This window comes from Uloborus diversus, chromosome 1 (assembly GCF_026930045.1).
Source record: "Uloborus diversus isolate 005 chromosome 1, Udiv.v.3.1, whole genome shotgun sequence".
NCBI lineage: Eukaryota > Metazoa > Arthropoda > Arachnida > Araneae > Uloboridae > Uloborus > Uloborus diversus.
Window position 1 is genome coordinate 75438600 of NC_072731.1, and position 20050 is coordinate 75458649.

The 20050-nt window shown below is 32.8% G+C and overlaps 1 protein-coding gene across 1 annotated transcript in view; it reads right to left on the reverse strand.

Moving 5' to 3' along the window:
- The window catches only part of LOC129234653 (uncharacterized), a 125188-nt gene extending 114144 nt beyond the window's left edge, over positions 1-11044 (reverse strand). Inside the window, exon 1 of the mRNA XM_054868693.1 lies at positions 10919-11044. Within this exon, the coding sequence (XP_054724668.1) occupies positions 10919-10922 (4 nt within the window). The 5' untranslated portion in view covers positions 10923-11044. The remainder of the gene's footprint in view (positions 1-10918) is intronic.
- Positions 11045-20050: the final 9006 nt, after the last annotated feature.

Consider the following 20050-nt stretch of genomic DNA (forward strand, 5'->3'; position numbering starts at 1 on the left):
AGATCCACAGGACAGTCGCAAAAAGCAAGATGAGACAGTCTCTCGACGTCCGCCGCTAGCTCTTGCAGGGTTTCCTCAGTTTTCTGGAAATGGGACTTCAACTGGAGTCGGCTGAAATCTTTCTGGCACTTCTCACCGAAGCGAAGCTCCAACGCAGATGTGAGGGCGGCGAAATCCAGGCGTTGGCTGTCCGGAAGGGTCTGGAGAATGTCCGCTGCGTCACCTCTCAGGGATGCTGGAAGATGACAGGCCTTGGTAACAGAGACCCACCCATTTGCTTCGGAAACTATCAGGAGCTGAGTCTTGTATACTTGCCACAAGGATTTGCCGTCAAATCTGGTGAGCTTAATTGACGGTCGTGCAGCTGAAGGTAGAAAATCACCAGCACCGCTTCCAGAGGCCGCCAATTTCCTTTCCATATCTTTAAAGATCTCTTCTTTAAGTAGATGATTTTCTACAGCATTGAATCGGCTTTCAACGGTATCAAATTTTTCTTCAATATCATCAACTCGATGCTCTATGTCATTACATTTATTTTCCATCACAGTCTTTACCGAAATAAGGTTGTTTTTAATTTCTTCTTGGTTAGAAGTTAAGTCCTTTTTCAGCACCTTTAAATCACTTTTTAATTGGTCTTGATTTGCCAACATACTTGCAGTCAGATAACTTTTTAATTGGTCTTGATTAGCCGCCAATTCATTTTTCAATTGCTCTTGATTAGCCACAATGTCATTTTTTAATTGTTCTTGATTTGCAGTAAAACTTGCAGTCAAATCACTTTTTACAGCATTGATTGCGTCAAGAAGTTGTTTTAATTGATTATCCATTGCGCGAGTAATCACCATAAAAACAAAGTCCATAAATTCAAACAGTCTTCGTGAAAAAAAGTCCAAAGTCACACTTACTCCAAGAAAGTCCAGAAGAAGCCCCACGTTGGTCGCCAATTGTAACGGATCTGATGCGACTTCCAACTTTCTTGAAAGGACGACACAGTTCTTGATTAAAAACACAGGAAATTTATTTACACTATGTAAGGAAAGATCACCAACAACTGCTATATTAATCATCAGCAATTAAGCAAATATCACACAACACCGTAAACTACACGGTTACACACATATTTACTTCCAAATACGAAAAACAACACAGCGAAATACCTCGCAATAAACAGAGCTAATACGCTCTCAGTACAAATTCTCAATCGAAACTGAACTCTTTATCATGCATAACGCTTTTTATACACACCGAAAGAGAACTCTCAAATATTCCACAAGATGCCAAATGCATCTCGAAAATCGTAGACCGTTATTTTATTTCTCTTCCTTCGCAAATTTTATCAATGAAAAATAGGGGATCGTATACTTCAGCCGAATGTATATAGGGGCTGTATATTCATTACGGGAAACTATTTACAGGTTACTTTACTACAATAATTACTATTTACAGAATTTGTAACAGTATTCTACATAATTTAGCATTTTGTTGGTATTCGATAGACTGCCTCTATGGCAAACAAACAGTATTTTCAGTTCAGCTGAAAGGGTGGGGTTAATATTTGTCAAATGAATCATTAACAAATTTAAATATTCAGCATACGGCAAACAAATACGTATTTTTTTCATACAATGAATGAAAATTATGGCAGAGTATAATAGCATAGAATTAACTCATATATTGTTGCTAGAAAGCATTTGATTTAATTTTAGTTATTTTACTTCAAAAGAAAGCATTTAGATATTATGGTTGAACTTCGTTGCTTTTGTGCAATTCCACAGTGTCGGACGTAAAAAATGAAGAAAAATTTCTCAGTTTTAATTCCATTTACCAAATATAAACTGTTCCAAAATGATTAAATTTATTTACAAGATACTTACAACATCAAACTGAATAAAAAATCATGTTAGTTTTTCAAAATAGATCCCTAAAGTATAAACTAAAAAAAATTTAAAGAGTTGGTGTTGGACGTAAACACACAAATAGTAAAACTGATGGTTCACTTAAAAATTATTAAAAGTCTGTGAATTTGCTTACATTTTACTTTTAAAAACAGCTTAAATCTAAAGTATACTTATGATTGAAGCATATTTCACAGTTTTCAAATGATATTATAAAGAATAAAATTATTTAAAAAATATTTTTAGCTTGGTGTCGGATGTAAATTTTCGGTGTTGAACGTAAGTTGCTCATATTGGAAGTAAACTATTGCTCTTAAAAATGTAAATACATAACAATGATTACAGTTATAAATATGTAAATTATATTTTACATATACTGAAACAAAATTAACCAAGTAATTTCAAAAGTAGGGTTGATTGGGGGCAGTGGAACACTGGGGTACCTAAATGGGTCACCCCCTAAAACTGAAATATGCATAGTTTTTTATACTTTTTTACATTGATCATGTCATAGTTCATCACAGTGATTAATTTTGCATATATTTGGGTTACGTGGTATTTTTTTTTCCTAGGTCAGAAAACTTATAGTCAAAAAAAAAAAACTGAAAAATATTTTTTGGCGAGTTTAAGCAGCCATTTCTCAAAGTGTTTCGGGTTAGCATACATTTTTTATGATCATTAAACATTCATATACAGTTTAACTTAGAGTGCATACTGCAATCAGAATTTTTGAACAAAATATTATTCAAAACTGTTTTAGAGGAGGGGCCCCCCTTACCCCATTAAATTTCGCTATAAGAGGTCCTCATACCATGGGGTAAGAGTTCCCCCCCTCCATAACAGTGAGGATTTGAAAATCAAAAGCAACTCTGATGAAATATTTGTATTAGTGACATACAAGACAACTATGATGACTTAGTAGGAATTGAAAGTTCAGCTACAAAAGCTGGTGATTAGTTATTTATGAAACCTACCTGATAGAAAACCATCAAGATTTATATGGGTTGAATGTTGATAATGGTTCTTCATTAGTCAACTTTACATAGATGCAGTCATTTGGTGTTTCTAATTTCTTTTTCCACTCATAGTTATGGCAAATTTGCCAAAACTGATCTTAAGGAGATATCACACGGGAGAAATTACGGGACATTGTAACCGCAATAGGAACGGTCAACTCTATCTGGAACTGGTTTTTCGGACGGGAAGTTGCCTACAGGGTTACTGCCGGTTGCGCAGACGGTTGCTCGATTTGTTCACAACGGGGGCTACCATTTTTTAGCTTACATCCGTGTGCTTGCGCTTGTTCATCGGTTTTCGTCAATTCCGCATTTGGTTATCACGCTGCGTCGCATTAATTCGACACTTATGGATGAAATTAGTAATCAAATACTTAATTCAGCTCTTGCAGCTTTAATTGTATGTGGATTTGTGAAAAGATGGCAAAAAAAAAAAAAAGGGGGGGGGAATGATCAAGGCAATGATTTCAGAGCTAGAGCATCAATTATTATTTCATGCAGTCACCAAAGCTCCTCCTGTTAAATTCATATTTGAGTTTTAACATTAATTTGTAGAACTTATGGTGAAAATTTCAGAAAAACAGAAAACTTTTATTACTATTAATTGAATGTTTGATTTAAAGTGATACTCTTGTTACATTTAAAGAAGACATACAGAATATATGACTTCTCTAGGCTTATTTTTTCCCATAACTACTAAATTAAATCTTAATTTTAGATAGGAATTATTAGTCACTTATTGACAGGTAAGAAGAAATTTTAATTCGAACAAATTATACCTAAATTCATAGCTAAAAACAAACATGAAAAATTAAAAAAAAAAAAAAAAGCCAGCAAACTCTGATCAATAGGCCTTTTATAATTATTTTTTTAAACTTCGAGTTCATAAATATATTGGAGATGTGCTAACACTTTAACTTACACAAATATAACGCCACTAGATACATATTGCACACAGGAAAATCTGTGGCCGAGTTTATTAAAATAGTTCCAGACATTTAAAAATAAAGTGACGCTTTAAAAAAATGTAATGAAACGATGATGCACATTTATACAAGCTATACAAGCATTTATAATACAAATAAGCTTAATACTGAGCAAATTAACACTGCATTGAACATTAGTACGTCTCAATCAATATTTCAAATGTTAATAAAAATAACTTTATCATTTAATAATGCCAAACATAATTTTTGACATCTCAACAAAATATTACAATGTGCGTATCATTTTTTTAAAAAAATCTTTGTATTATCATATTCTTTGATTTTTAGAGGGATTATTTTACTTAAATGGAATAGAGTACATGTGTTACTACACAGTCAAAATATTACTAAATAGGTGGAGCTAAAACTAGAGTAAATATTTCACCATTTCACTTTGCCTCACATTCTCCTACATTTTAAGTATTTTCAAATGGTACATACTGTATGTACCCATCAGTTTGATTTAAAAAAGAAAAGTACAGCTTCAATGCTATGATTTTTAAAAAGGAATTTTCACGTAACTTTTTCAAGGAAAAAATTTACTGTAATTGTTCAAGTATCAAAATGGGGTGGTTTCCTCCAGTCAAAAGTAGTACTTTTATCACTGAAATTGTAGAATAAGCAAAAAAAAACTTGGACCCAAAAATACTTTTATTTTCCCAACCGTTATTTTTTAATTAATTTTTTTAAATGTCCGATTTTTCAAACAAGGCGTGGTCTTGATGACGTCACAAATACAAGTGAGTCAAGATGTGAATTAAATATTTTGCTCTGTGAATGTCAACACGAATGGCATTTCAGCATTCGTGACGTCACACGACAGAAATGTAAACAATGAAAGCGCCACGATTTAAGTAATTTTTTAAAAATATTAAACAAAAACAAATTATTTAAAAAATGGTCAGATCCTATGTTTTTAAACATGCTCTTTCAGAAAAAAAATATGTTTTAAATCTTGGGAACGACCCCATTGTAACATTTGTGCAAAACAATTTTCAAAAACCTAATGAAACGAAAAACACCAATATAAATTAAGAAATGTATAAAATTCGCACTGATGTTAACTAACATATAAGTAGCAATTTAAATTCAAAATCAGATGCAAAACCAAAGATTAAATGTCGCTCATCCGTTTTTTAAAGTGTAACTGAAAATTTTTGAAACATAAAATAAATAGAACAATAAAAGGAATCCCCACATTTCTGTTGCCACGATTGCGAATGTATTTTACAGAGACGCTGCCTGACGTCACGAAATCCCAGCACCCTGATTGGTTCCTTCGTAACTTGCCCAGAATTAAAGGCAATTTTTTTCTAGCGGAGGAAAAAGTTTGCCCCTATATGAGCAACTGCGAATTTCCATAGCACACGAGAATTTTGGAGCAATCGTTTGTGGAAGTGAGCAGAAAAACCAGTTCCGGATAGCGTTACGGTTGCTATTGCGGTTGCGATGTCCTGTAATTTCTCTTGTGTGATATCCCCTTTAATAAACTATATTACATTCATTCAACACACCTTTTCTCAAAATGGGTCCTACTTACCCCCTAGCAACCCTAAACATATATACAGTAAATTCACTAAGTTGTTTTCTATGCATGTTTCACTTTAACTTAAAGGCAAAAAAAGAAGAAAGACAGTTTAAAACATATGTTGTTTCAGGGAATGTAACAGTGTCGGACGTAAAAAAAAATTTACGTCCGACACCTAGATTTTAGTAAAAAATATTCACTTGTTACAAAATGAAAATAGGCTACATCAATGAGATTGAAAATCTTACTTTGTACCCAAAAATACATGTATGTAGCTTTAAAATTATTGGCTCAGCATAATTAACTACGCATTTTGGTGTTGGACGTAAAACACTTAATGTACCCCAGAAGAATTCTTTTACAAATCAAAATGAATTATATTTTGACACATTTTTGCACCATCACCAGCAACACATTGTATCTTTAAATGGTTATTCATCTCAATTCATAATATTAGTATGTATTTTTTGGGAAAAAACAGAATTTCTTTGAGAGTCACCAAATATGGTTTGAAAATACTCAAGATGTTGACCTTAGTTTAACCTCCTGTAACTTATTTATAACTGAAGTGATCAAATTTTAGACAGGCATTTCAAATTATACAACTCTTTACCTTTAAAATGACACCTTATCTGTTTAAAAATTTTAATTTTGAAAATTTGATCATCTGGTTGACCTTATCATAGAATTGCCCTTTTCAATTTTTCTTAAATATTGTGACACATTTAACCACACTATTTCTAAATCATTTAAATATAAAACAGTAACCAGAAAAAAAACCATAGACCTTGGAATGATTTATTTTAAATTAATAATATAATGAAAAAATTTAGAATGTTAAATGGAAATGCATTTTAACACTTCAAAAGAAACAAAATATAATTTTCTACTATGAAATGACATTAAATAAAAATACAAAGAGTACAGTTTTAAAAAAACTTAAATATTTGACATTTGGAAAAATGTTTTTTGTTATCAATTTTAACTGAACATTCAATATTTGGAAAAGCATGGTGTGCAGTGCATACATACTTTTTACTGTATTCCGAACTGTATTTTTCTATTTTATATTTGACAGATTTGTACAGATATTGATTCAAAAAAGCCTTTTGTGTTCAGAAATCGTCTGCAGACATCCTCAAGAACCTGAGATGTGTGTCATGTGAAGTATAAATAAAAAGATACAGCTTACTACAATAAGTTGTTCTAGAAAAAAAATTCTTTGATACAGCGAAATTCCGACATCACCCTGCTTGATAAGTTTTTTTTTTTTGTAATTGCACTTGAACTTTGTAATTACACTCTACTTTGATAATTTGAGAAAGTAAAAGTTACTTTCTTATTTTATAAATCAACATTATTGCAGAATCAGAGGACGGTTAGCAAATTTTATAACTGCTAACATCCCTACAAAAGTGTATGATAGGTGCAGTGGCACAGCTAGGGAGGGGCAGAGGGGGCGTTCCGCCCCGAGCGGCACTTTTTGAGAGGTGGCAATTTCACACTTTTGATGCGAAGAAATTCGATGTGTTTTCTCAATAAGTAAATCATGCTTTTGATCTGTTACTGAAGGCAAAAAAAAGGTCTTCGAATTGTAAGGTTTTATTATGACAATGATAGTAAAATTACTCTACTACAAAACATGTGTTTTTATTGTGGACATCTCAGTACTATTGTTTGTTTTTTTTCTTCCTTCCGCTACAGACTGAGGGAGGTGGTCAAGAGATCATGTTTTTTTTTTTTTTTTTTTTAATAACTGTCAAGGTTAACTATTGCAACAAAGTTTAATATGGAAACAATAAGTTCCATAACCTTTCGTTATATGATGAAGCTACAACTTGATTTTAGGGAAATTCCCTAAAAATCACCTTATTAAAAAAAAAAAAAACTTTTTTGCAAGGAAAGTGACAACAAGAGGAAAAGAAGAGAGGACTTAAATGGTGGGCGATTTCTTGCTCATTTTCAGGATAGTGTTTTAACAATTGCTTTTATCCGTAATTGATTACAAAACTTACATTCAGACAGAATGAACTTTATGTTCATTTTATAAAAAACACTTACTCACAACTCAAATAATAATTGCTTGTGTAACTGTTTTATATCAACAAATTCCAAAACAATGAGTTTCACATTTAGTCATTCATTTTAAAGAAAACTCTTTAATCAGTAAATTGATGTCTAGGCAAAGCCTAGACATCAATTTACTGATTAATACTAATTAGCAAATGTCTTCACATTTAAATCAAAAGTAATGATTTTTGATGTAAGCTTTTTCTTATGAGTCACATAAAGAGGCCCTTTTGATGTAAGCTTTTTCTTATGAGTCACATAAAGAGGCCCTTTTTACATTCGATTGACCAAGAGGTCAATCGAAGGTAAAAAGGGCCTCTTTATCCTATCGCCCTCTATCAGTAAAAACGAGAATCATCCAAATTTGGTAATATAGAAGTGTCGGATCTACAGAAGGGGAGGGGGGGGACTTACTCCTTTCCTGGGTGGCAACTTCCGAGTTTATCAACATTAAAGTGATTCGCACAATCGCATAAGAACGGATCCAAAAGGGGGTTATAACTCCCTTTGAGAAACCAAATTTACCTTAAATTTGCGTTGCTAAAACTTTAAATTAGGAAAATTTCTCCAATATTTACACTCTTTTTTACTGTCACAAAGCTTAAAATGCATTTTCAGGACTTTAGTTTTGAAAATTTTCTGGAGGAGAGCCACTAACCATCTCTTTCTCCCTTAACTTGGATAAACATAGCCTAAAACAGCGGGTTTTTTTCTGGGGGGGGGGCTCCATTTTCAACTCCACCCCTTTGTTTCTGTCTAATGTTGCCAAAGATAGCTTTAAATGTGTTTTGAACCCGGGGAATTTGGACCCACCGAAGACCATTTAAAATTGCGTTGTTAAACATTCAATAAATGTCACATTTTTCGGGAAGAGCAACCGAACCTTTCTATTCCTTAACGTCACCAAACAGCCCAAAAGTGTAGTTTCAGGCTTTGAGTCTCGAAACATTTCCAGGGGATAAAACCCACCCTGCCTATCACATCTCATCTTTTAGCCCAATATTGAGTTTTTAAAACTTCAATACCAACAAATTCCAGAGGATCTTTGTGGAGTTAGGGGAGGCTCTCACACCACTAGATACAGCCTACATTTACATGTTTTCCAGTTTAGTTGGAAAAACTTTCTGGTCAGAGCACCTTTGAACCTTCCCCAATATCTTCACGTATCCAAAGATAGCCTAAAATTGCCTTTTTAACACTTAAATTTCAGAAAAATTCCTTGAAATGTTCCGACCCTCGTACGTTACCAAATACAGCATAAGACTAATTTTAATTTTGAAAAAAAAAAATGGCGGGAGCTCCAACCCTCTTTTCTAAATGTGTTACTAAAAATTGCCTGAAATTCTCAATTTTGACTTACATTTTGGAATTTTTCGGTGCGGCGAAGAATTCCTCTCTTTTTTCTTTCTCCTCTGCAAAAAAAAGTGAGAAGAAAATAAACTTAGTTTCTTTTCTCTTCCTTATTAAAATACTTTTGACTCTTTAATGTACTAACTATTTCTCATCAAAAGGGCGGCAAATTGAGGAACCGCCCCGGGCGGCAGAAAGTGTAGCTACGCCACTGGGTAGGTGTAAAAAAGTAGACCATCCCTCATATTGATAACAAAAGTAACGGAAAACATCTTACTAATAATACTTATCAGAAGCTCAATCACTGTCAATTGCCTGATTGTGATTTTAAAATGTAAAATTATTATTAAAAAGCATGGCAATTTGGCAATTACTTTATTTTACTTACTTTGTTTTAATAACTTCTTCAACAGTGAACTGAAAAGTGAGGAACCCATATTTTTTAATTAATTGCCACTAATATGCAGAGCAAGCAAAGCCAGTGTTAAGAATACCTCTTATCTTCTATTTTTTACCCGACTGCGCATGCGCAACGCAAAGGAGGGTAATGTGTTTATCAGTCTATGTATGTATGTCCGTTTCTGTGTGGCGTTCTACAGGCTAAACGCCTTGGCCAATTTTGGTAATTCTTAAGTCAATCGATTTGTCTTAACCTTGGGAGTGTCACTAAACACATGACAGTAATCAAAAGTACCATTTCAAAACCATTTTGTCAGTTCGGGATCGGCGCACATTGGGTGTTGCACACTATGTCGCACGCTACCTGCGTGTGACAAATGCAGGTAGTTTTCGCTGCCTGAATTTTTTTGTTTACTAAGTCTACTGATTGGGGTCTCAATGGCCGTGTGGTCTAAGCGATTGCTTCTCCCACTTGAGGCGGTGGGTCAAGACACCCTTGCTCTGGATGTACTTTCCCCTCTTTCTGATGTAAATTCTTTCATGTGTTCTTTATATGTATTCTGTACTGTAATAAAAAATATATCATGCGTAACAAAGGCAAGACACTCAGATTGCAGTCCTCATCAAAATAAACCTGTGCAATAAGCACCAAAAGAAAAAAAGTCCACTTTTTGCTTTGATTCATAGGACTGAGTTTCGCGACGTGTACTTTCTTGAGAGGCTTTTTTAGTTTTGCGAGAAAGATTTGATTGACAGGGCCGGGGGAGGGGGTGGGGGGGGGGGATGTTTCCGATTTTGTGCCATCATGAGTTATACAAGCTGTTTATATAGCTGTGCTGTGGTTGACTGAAGTTCGCGTATTTTTGCCGAAGGTCAAGCACATGTAGCTTTAAGCCGAGTTAGGTCCCTAGAGAGACTAATTATCAGTAGCTTAGACCACCGGAAGTTATTTAATAAACCTCACGATACATACAAACTCTCTAAATGAAATGACAAGGTTGTGAAATGTACCGTCTTATGATCATAATAACTAAGTCAATGAAAGTTAAATAAAAAATGAAAAATAAAAAATTATTAGATAAAAACAAAAAACCCGACTGCGAAAAAACCAAAATAACTAAAAAGGAAAATGTATAAGCCCAGTAATTTAGAATGTATTAAGTACTACTGAATAACTACTCCGTTGAAATAGTTTTATAACCATACACAGATAAGACAATTCATAAATTCAAAAGCAGAATAGAAGGATCAACAGTTGGGGCCCATTCAAATTTTACGGGGTTCCTTGAATCAGAAAGGAATGAGCTCCGACTGTTGATCCTTCTATTCTGCTTTTGAATTCATGAATTGTCTTATCTGTGTACGGTTATAAAACTTTACTTTCAACGGAGTAGTTATTAAGTAGTACTTAATACATTCTAAACTACTGGGCTTATACATTTTCATTTTTAGTTATTTTGGTTTTTACGCAGTCGGGTTTTTTGTTTTTATTAAATTACTTTTTATTAAAAACTTAATCTAGTTCCAGAAAATTATTTAACGAAAATTTTCTTATACTTTTGGTTTTAAAAACGCTCAGAGAAAATTGATCGATAAATAAATTGACAGTATTGAAAAATATTGCTTACTGCTTATGAGTAAAATTAAGAAAATGCAGAAAACAGTGGTATTTACCCATTTTTGCAACTTTCCTTCCAAACGTAAAATCAAGAAACAATGGAACAATACTTTTCCGAACAAAATTGAATGTTTTCTAAAACTTTTCACAGTAAAACTTTCTGCGAGGGGAGGACAATCCAGCAGAAAGATGAGAATCAGATAACTAAAACTGCGATAAGCATGAACATGAGCATGAAATACAAAAAAAAAAATAAAATAAACAAACTTGTTGTGAAAGGGACGTTGCCAAAGAATAATGATAAAAACTATCACTTCAGCGCAAATTTATCCTCCATGATGCTACTTTACATCACATCTGGCAGCTTTCGCACGACCTAACTTTTTCGGCGCATTCATTCATCTTCATGCATAGACTAAAATAATAATTCGGAACTCCAGCGCTCGAATACGCTACCTTGCGGTGATTTATAAAACTGCGTCTGCACATTGCCACGTTGCGCATCACGTGTGTCTGTTGACGTAAACACAGGCAGTTTGTTCTGAGTATTTATTAACGCAATCGATGTGTCTTAGTTTGCTTTCAGCTACAGAAATTAATTCGTCCCTTAGTAGTATTCTCGAGCTTCTCAAAATAATGTTAGTTTTTCTTATTTCTTTCAAAAAAGTATTAAATGGTGGAAGCGTAAACAAGAAAAGTTTGGATTAACAAAATTGGATAACGTAATACCAGGTAAAATTTTTTATTGTTTTGTATGAATTTGTAAGAATATGAGTTTTTTTTAATCTTAAATTAATTTAACTAATCATATTTTACAGCAGCATTTAGTTGGAATGGACAGTATGCAAAATATTTTCTTGAATTTATTATCGTAGAACAAAATGAAAAATGTTTAACCGAGAAAGAATTTACTTTATTCCTTTTATTCTCAGCTGAAAGGTTTCGCCAAATTTGTTTAGGGTTATAGTAGTTTTAGTATTGTGCAAGCAAAGTAGCCTTGGCGAGTTTTCGCATTTTTAGTTAAACCATTTTTAATTTTTATCATGAGTGGAATAAAATGATAGTAAGGTTACAGAATTCGATAAGCAAAAAGAAATAATGGTCAATCAACTGAAAAGAAAACTACCACCATATATAAACTAGGAGTACACATTTTATTTATTTTGTTCTGAGTGAATTTGAATCAGTTTTTCAATTCGATGGGAAAAAAAACGAACTTAACAACATTGACTGGACACTTTTCCTTAACCTAATTCCACATAAATGATTTAAATAACCTTTGTTACTACAGTATCCTACTGAAATAGACAGTATGCAAATAAATTTTCTTGAAAATATTTATCGCAGAACAGATTGAAAAATCCAGAAAGAACGTTAAGAATTTGAACAATAAAAAATAAAAGTTCGCCAAAAATCTGTTTATAGGCTTATGGTTTTAAAATTATGTGAAAGAATAATGTATCTTGACAAGATTTCGCATATCAGGTAAATCATTTCCATGACGAATGAATTAAATGCATGATTTCTTTGGATATCCAATCATATAGTCATAGAAATAAATTATCTAGTGTTAAACGTTACTCTTGACAGTCTGCCACGTATGTGCACTATGTGACAAAAATGTCAACAAATGCTGGAAATGTCACGAAACTGAACTTAATATGTACTAATGTATAGAAAAAACGGTACAAAATGAAAATGCCGTTCGAAGCGAACCAAAAATTTATGAATTCCGAATTCAACATCGTGAAAATGGCTGCTTCAGAACAACTTACTGTGTGTTCTGCATTAATTGTTTACTTTCGTAATACTTTTTGGTTTCTAATCTCTTTCTATATGGGTCAGAATAACCAAAAGACTTTGAAAAATCTTTTCAAATGAATAAAGCGAAAAAATCATGCATACGAACAAAAATCACAACACTTTTAGCATTTTCTTCGTTACCACATGCGTTTGTTTTAGTTTTCAATTCCGCCATTAGAGAGTGACTGCAGTGCCCCCTATAGTTCGTTGGAGTTGCGAATAAGAGTAGACCGAGCTTTCTCAGACTCGCTGATGAAAAAAATTGGTTCATGGATGCATCATGTGACAGGTGGAAAGGCTTGGCGAAAACTTTGGCAGCATGGTTGCTAGATGGCAACATTATCTATAGTTTGGCACTCGACATGTATTTTAAGACGTAATGTATTTTCATCATAATTTTTTTCCAGGTGCAGAGATTGAACTGTTTTTCTTTTAGTTATGCATTATTTTGACATTAGTAATTAGTTTTTGATCAGTTTTCAGTAACTTTTATTTCATTTGGAACGGCTACGTCAGCGTTGGCGTGAACTTAATGGCGTAAACGTTTTGCTTTAACGCAAAATATTTCTAATCGGTATCTTAAATTGAAATTGTGGGTAAAAGTCTTACCGTTTACCGATTCGTTTTGGGCCCTTGCATCTTTAATTGCTTACAGAGACATTGAAATTGACTAAATAAAATGCACAATAATATCTAAACGAAAAACTCACTATATTAACAAAATATTTGCAACTTAGAATAACAAATTTACAAATAGGATTTCATAAAAGCTCATTCTTCCGTGTTCCATCAATTCTATTTATTTTATTTCTCGCTCGCGTTGATCGTCTGCTACGATCAACGCCCGCTGTTGCTAGGATATCCACCAGTCACATGGTTTGGTTTATGAGCAGCAAAAGGGTTGCCATAGCTCGGTCTACTCTTATTATTATTAGTCTATGTCTTCATGAGCCACTCCCATCACGAGCGCCTGCATCCTAGGAATGGACTTTTACGCATGTGTCATTTGATTGGATGGCGAGAACACGTGACTTCGTGACGCTAGCTGTTGTTTGTTGTCGCACGAAGCAGCTCAACCATATGGAAGGTAGATGTCTCCGAAAATAAAATGCGGCTGGTGATATGCGGCATACTGCTATTCGGCAGACAAATCGAATACTCGATTCGACCGAATACTTTAATATTCGGCAACCGAATGGTAAACAAATTTAAATGTTCCGTAATTTGTAAACTACTTCTGGCATACTATTTAAAACATTGAATGAAAGTTGCAATATACAGGTACTACCGCAGTTCAAATTGTTAGTTACTAATTTTATCACATTTAAAGTAATTTTAAAGTTTGAGAAAACACTCAGATGTTAAATTTTAATCTTGTTGCTTTTTAATATTTCTTTAATCTTATGACACATTTATAGCTAACTATTTTCCTCGTTTAAATATAACATAGTAATATGAAAGAAAACCACCGATTGTGTGTTACACCATATGGAACATTATTGTTTAAAAACAACAAATTTAAATTTGTTACTGTAATAGAAATTCAATGATCATGTATACGAAAAGTGAAAAATAAAAATATTTTACAATGTTTCAATTTTATTCCTCTATTTTAATGATGATACAATTATTTATCAGTTACTGAAACGATTAATGTGCCAGGAAATCACATGAAAAATATCGTAATTTTTTATGATATTTTAAGCAACTTAGGTTTATATTATTTGTATGTAAGGTAAATGTATTAAGATTATTTATTTAAAACATAACATGTTGCCATGATTATCAGTCATCAAATCATACATCAGGAACAGGAAAGAAAGTTAGTATCCACTTATGCCAGAATTTCAGATATAAACCAAATTAGCTACTTACAGTAATAATTAGTGTTTGCTTCTAAACGGTTTATTTTAAATTTAATGTTGATAAATTTCGATGCTAAAAATGGAAATGCATATACATTTGCCGTAAACAGATTAATGTTTTCTGTTTTACATTTGTGTAAAATTCAAATATTTTTTAAACAAATATTCAATATCTAGCTGAATATTCGGTCTGAACTTTTCCTGAATATTCGGTGCAATTGATATGTTACATGAATTTTTATAATGTACGCGATTGAAAAAAGACTTGTAGTTTATAAATAAAATAGAATTCTGAGTACTTATACTGTATACAGTGTGCTTATAAAAAAATCCACGATACAGCTTAGAATCAACAAATTGTTGGATTCTAGGAAAGGTGGTCAGGGGAGAATTTTTTGACTTTTTTGGTTCTATTTTGTAGCTTTTGACTGTTTGGTCACTTGTGGGGAAGGGGAGGAAACATGACACTCCTCTGTATTCACACTTGGTGATACAGCTACAGGAAGGTATAGCATTTAGTACAGAACTTTTGGTTTTGAAAATTGAACCTTTAAATTTAAACTGATTTCATCTCTAACATTTGTAGAAAAACTCGGCTACCCTTAAGTATGTACTCCATCATATAAAATAAAATCATATGGATTTTAGGTTCGTAAAATTAAGAGAGTGTGTGTACATATGTGTATAAATGAATGTCACTCATGTAAAAGAAATCACTCGCATATAAAAGAAATAACCAGCTATAGGCTCAAGGCCTATTTATGTGTGAATGTGTCAATATTACTATTTTGACCAAATCACTCTACTTTATTTTCCATCTTCTGATGAACTCGTAATTGAAAATATACTATACATTTATTTTTTTAATATATCCATCATGGAGCGAGTTTTGATAAATATGTTTAAAAAAGCTTTTAAGTCGTGAATTAACTCAGCATAATTAAATTTCATTGTAGTTGCATTAAGGAATCCTTTTATCAACATGAGTGACATTTTCTTCATCCACTCATAATTACAATGCTCTAGCAGTTTGCTTGAGATGAACTTGGTTTATCAACATAAATAAAAAGGAACACTTATTTGAGTTCTTGTGTTGTTTTACTAAAAAAAAAATTCATATCTGAGAATTATACAGCAGTATTATATCTGAGCAAACTACATTTATAAGAAACATGCAACTTATCTACAGCTCTGCTATAACATCCGGAGACTGTCGCTTTGTCCTTGTAATTTGCTCATCAGTCTGGAAAAGTGAATAACCAAGCTGGAGACAGTCGCCAACACATTAAAGCTGCAAGGACCAACAAACTAGCAAAAATAGATTTAGCTCATCAGCATGAGTTTTCAGCAGTAGTTCGATTCAACTAATTACGAAGCAGTAAGTTACCGCTCTTATGGCAGAGCTAGGACAGAACTACGTGCAACATATCAACAACCTGGTTAGTTTGTTGGCACTCTCGGTTCCAATGAGAACAACATCTGCCTCCTGCTCCGTTATTAACTATTCTAGATTGGCCAGTCAATGCAAAAACCAACCTGCTATAGTGAAGGGAATTTATCCCCAAATGCCTGCTCTTGTCCACCGGTTGTTACAATACACAAGGATGCCCACCCCTCCCCCCAAAAGACACCTGTTAAACAGGCAGGTTCTATAAATATTGCCCCCCCCCTCAAAAAAGCAGCAGGGCTCCTAGCAGCCTACTGGATTGTCCTCTCCCCCCTGCAATTTTTTTTTATAGGATGGAGTATTGTTAGATTTTTACTGCTTTAATATTTCTACCTATATTTTGAATTCATCAGATTAAATCTTAAAAATTTATTATTTATTATTTCTAGTAAGTTATTTCTATTAAGTAAGATTTGATTTGTTCATACGTGTTGAGTTTCTATATTTTTCCTCAATTTTTTTTCTCAAACATAACAAAATATTTTCAACTTTTAAAATTTGAGTATAAGTTCCTTTATTTATTCATTTTTTTTTTTTTGAAATTCGGTTTCTTGAGCCTTGCATCCGGGTTGAATGGCTTTTTAAATATCTCTTCTCATAAAATCCAACACCACAAATAGAACAGGTAAATTCCATGTTCATTTCGAGCAGAGCAACGCCTATGAAGAACAATATTCAACATTCAGAACGAAAGCGCGAAAATATCATTCAGAACAACGGCGGGAATTGCGTCACCAAGTCATGTGGTTTCAATATCCAATCAAATGAGACATGGGTAGAAGTCCCCACGCCACGAAGTCACGTGTACGCGCCATCCAATCGTATGAGACATGAGTAAGAGTCCCTTCCTAGGATGCAGGCGCTCGTCTCCCATCGCATGGAATGAATGTTCGCGTTCTTTAAGGAAATCGTTAAAGTGCTCCATTGTTTATAAAAGATGGATCAAGCTGGCAGGCTAAAAGGATCAAGGTTCAAAGGAAGTGTGTTGTTGAAATTAAAAAATGGCCTTATGTAAATTAATACAAACTATTAAGAATCACTTCGTTAATGTAAAGCATGGATTTTTTCTCAACTTCGGATGTGTGGCGGATATCATTTCAATTGCTGAAATGTTCGTGGTTTGAAGGACAATATTAGGCTGTCATATTGATAAATTGTTGGAACAGAAAAAGGTAAGACATTCTCCTTCAATAGATTGAAAATTTAATATCTGTAATTTTGTGGGTTTGCAAAATATCTTGAGATTAGGGTTAGATTTCTTCCAAAAGAAACTGGGAAAAACTGGAAGGAATCGGACGAAACCAACATGAAATAAAGCAGTTATTAAAAATGTAAATGTATTAAATTAGCATAAATCAATTTGTAAAATAACTACATCTAATGCAAAACTGATGGATGACATTATAAACATTAGAAATGTCATTTTTGTGGCGAGTACCTAGCTGCGACTTTTATTTATAAACTAAGTTCCACATGTATTTAGAGGAACTGTTTTTCAGTTTCTCCTAAATAAATAACAATTAAAAAATCGTTGTAAATTTTGTTTATTATAATGCTTTTGTTCTGATAGTTTACACTTAAAAATTTTATCATTTGGGCAGTTCTCAAAAGGTGGGAACAAAAAAGTTAACTTTGAGCAATTTCAAAAATTTTCAAATTTGACATCAATTTTGCTTTTATTCTATAGTATGCATACCTAGAACACAATATATGAACATGAAAAGACAGCAGGTATTTGTAAAAATTGTTAATTATCAAATTAAATCAGCAGTCTGTAGGTAACAGATTCTGGACATTGTTGCCCTGTAGGTAACGGATTTTGGACATTGTTGCCCTGTAGGTAACGGATTTTGGACATTGTTGCCCTGTAGGTAACAGATTTTGGACATCATCTTAATGTAAGTTTGGGAAGATTTCGATAATTGGGAATCTGGCGATCTTTCTTCATTGGCGTCAATTTTTGGCTCCAGTGCCTGCGCGAGAGGCATTTTTCATTGCAAATCTGAAAAAAGAGAAAAGAAACATCTATTCACATAGGGTTACTATAAATCAGCAGGGTTACCAAAAGAAAATATTTTACGCCAAAAATGAGACGACCGCGCCAGATTCCCAATTATTGAAATATCCCCGTAAGTTTCACCATTTTTGACAATTGTTAATCTGATTTTTAACTTTTCCAATGATAATAAAAATAATAAATAATTTCCAATTTAATAATAAAGAGGATATTAATCAAGTACTTGAATGGCTATACATACTGCTCTTTACATACAGTGGCTCCCAAAAGTCTTCGTACTCCTACGACTTTCAACGAAATAGGCCCCAATCCATTGGTTAGAATTAATATTTTGGAATGGGTATTTAGTTAAATAAGATCTATGATCAATTTTTAACAAAACTACATGAAAAGTTTTTTAAAAATATTAAAACTTAATTTTTTAAAAATCAAAAGCCAAAAAGTGCCGGAAATTTCATCTCACAAAAGTCTTCGTACACTTTATATATCGTCTACTATATCTTATTGAATAATCTAACTTTTTATTAAGTTATTAATTAGTAGAATATCATACAGTATTCATAACACCTTTTAAATGTCTGGGAATAGATTTCATTCTTTTTCTTTCTTTCTTTTTTTTTATTTTTTTTACGTAATTTCTGAGTAAGTGTTCAACACACTTCGAGTCTTACTGTTTCCAGCTCTATTTTCGTTTTAAAGCCCTATTTTCGTAATCTAGCCTCCAGATATCTCTAAATACGTTACATTAAGTTAAAATCTGGAGATTGAGGGGTATTTTCTAAACTTTAGGACAATTTTTGAGACACTAGACTCAAACGTTGGATACCGTGTGCTTCTTATCGTTATCTTGATGAAAAACAAAGTTGTTTCCAATAACAAAATTTTTGGCTAAGTGTTCAAAATTGGGTTTTAAAATATTTAAAGGAACGGCATGATTCATTATTTCATCAAAAAATTCCAAACTACCTAGTCCTGATGCTGATATGCACCCTCACACTAAAACACCTCCACCGTCCTGATTAACTGATCCAACTAAGTTCTTAAGATTAACTTCCAAATTTTTTCTTCTACTTACAATTATAAAACAATTTAACCAAAAATGTTGAATTCATTTTTATCTGTACGTAAGACGTAATTGTAAAACTTTTTGAGCTTATTTATCATTAATTTTGCTACGAAAAACGTAAGCTTTCTGTTTTTCGCACGACCAAGAAAATTTCAGCGTGAAGAGGTCCCATTTAATCCAGCTAATCGGAGAGCTTGGCGAACAATTTTAGGTGAAAATTAAATGTAAAATGTTTCATTTAACTCTGCAGAAACTTTTACAGCACTCAAATGTGTATTTTTCATAAATTTTTTAACTTTAAATCTCCGATCACGTTTTGTCAACTTTGCCGGTTGACCTTTTTCTTACCTTGTTTTCGGTCCGATTCCTTTCTTTAAAGCATTTTATCAAGCACTTTACTATACAAACAAATAAATTAACTAATTTAGAGACCTTTCAAACCAATTTACCACTACTGTGGGGAAAAAATTCAAATTTTGAATGGTGGTTGTGGGTTTTTACGAATACCAGCCATTTTACAGTAATAAGCACAATATTAAGGAATAAATAAACAAAAAATTAAAGCCAAATGACTTATAAGGGTCAACACAATGCAAAAATATTATTAAAATGGCATATGATAATTTCAATCATGAATTTATTCGAAAATATTTAAGTGTACGATGACTTTTGTGGCGTGTTATTTCTCTGTCTCTTCGTTTTCTGACACCATTTCAAAAAGATCTGTCAATATTTTGAAAAAACCAATGGGTTTTATTTAGAATGACATAGGAATGATGTGAAAAAAATATTGAAGTTCATATTCGAATTCAGTTTCGAGTTATATTGATTTTTTCTAAAAAACTTCAAAGTGTACGAACACTTTTGGGAGCCACTGTATAATCAAGTTTTGGAATGATTTTGAAAAAGTTTGATGAAAGGTAAAAAAAAAAGCTTCAAATTAAAAATAATACAAATGTAAAAAGTGACATCAGTTTTATAAATGAATAT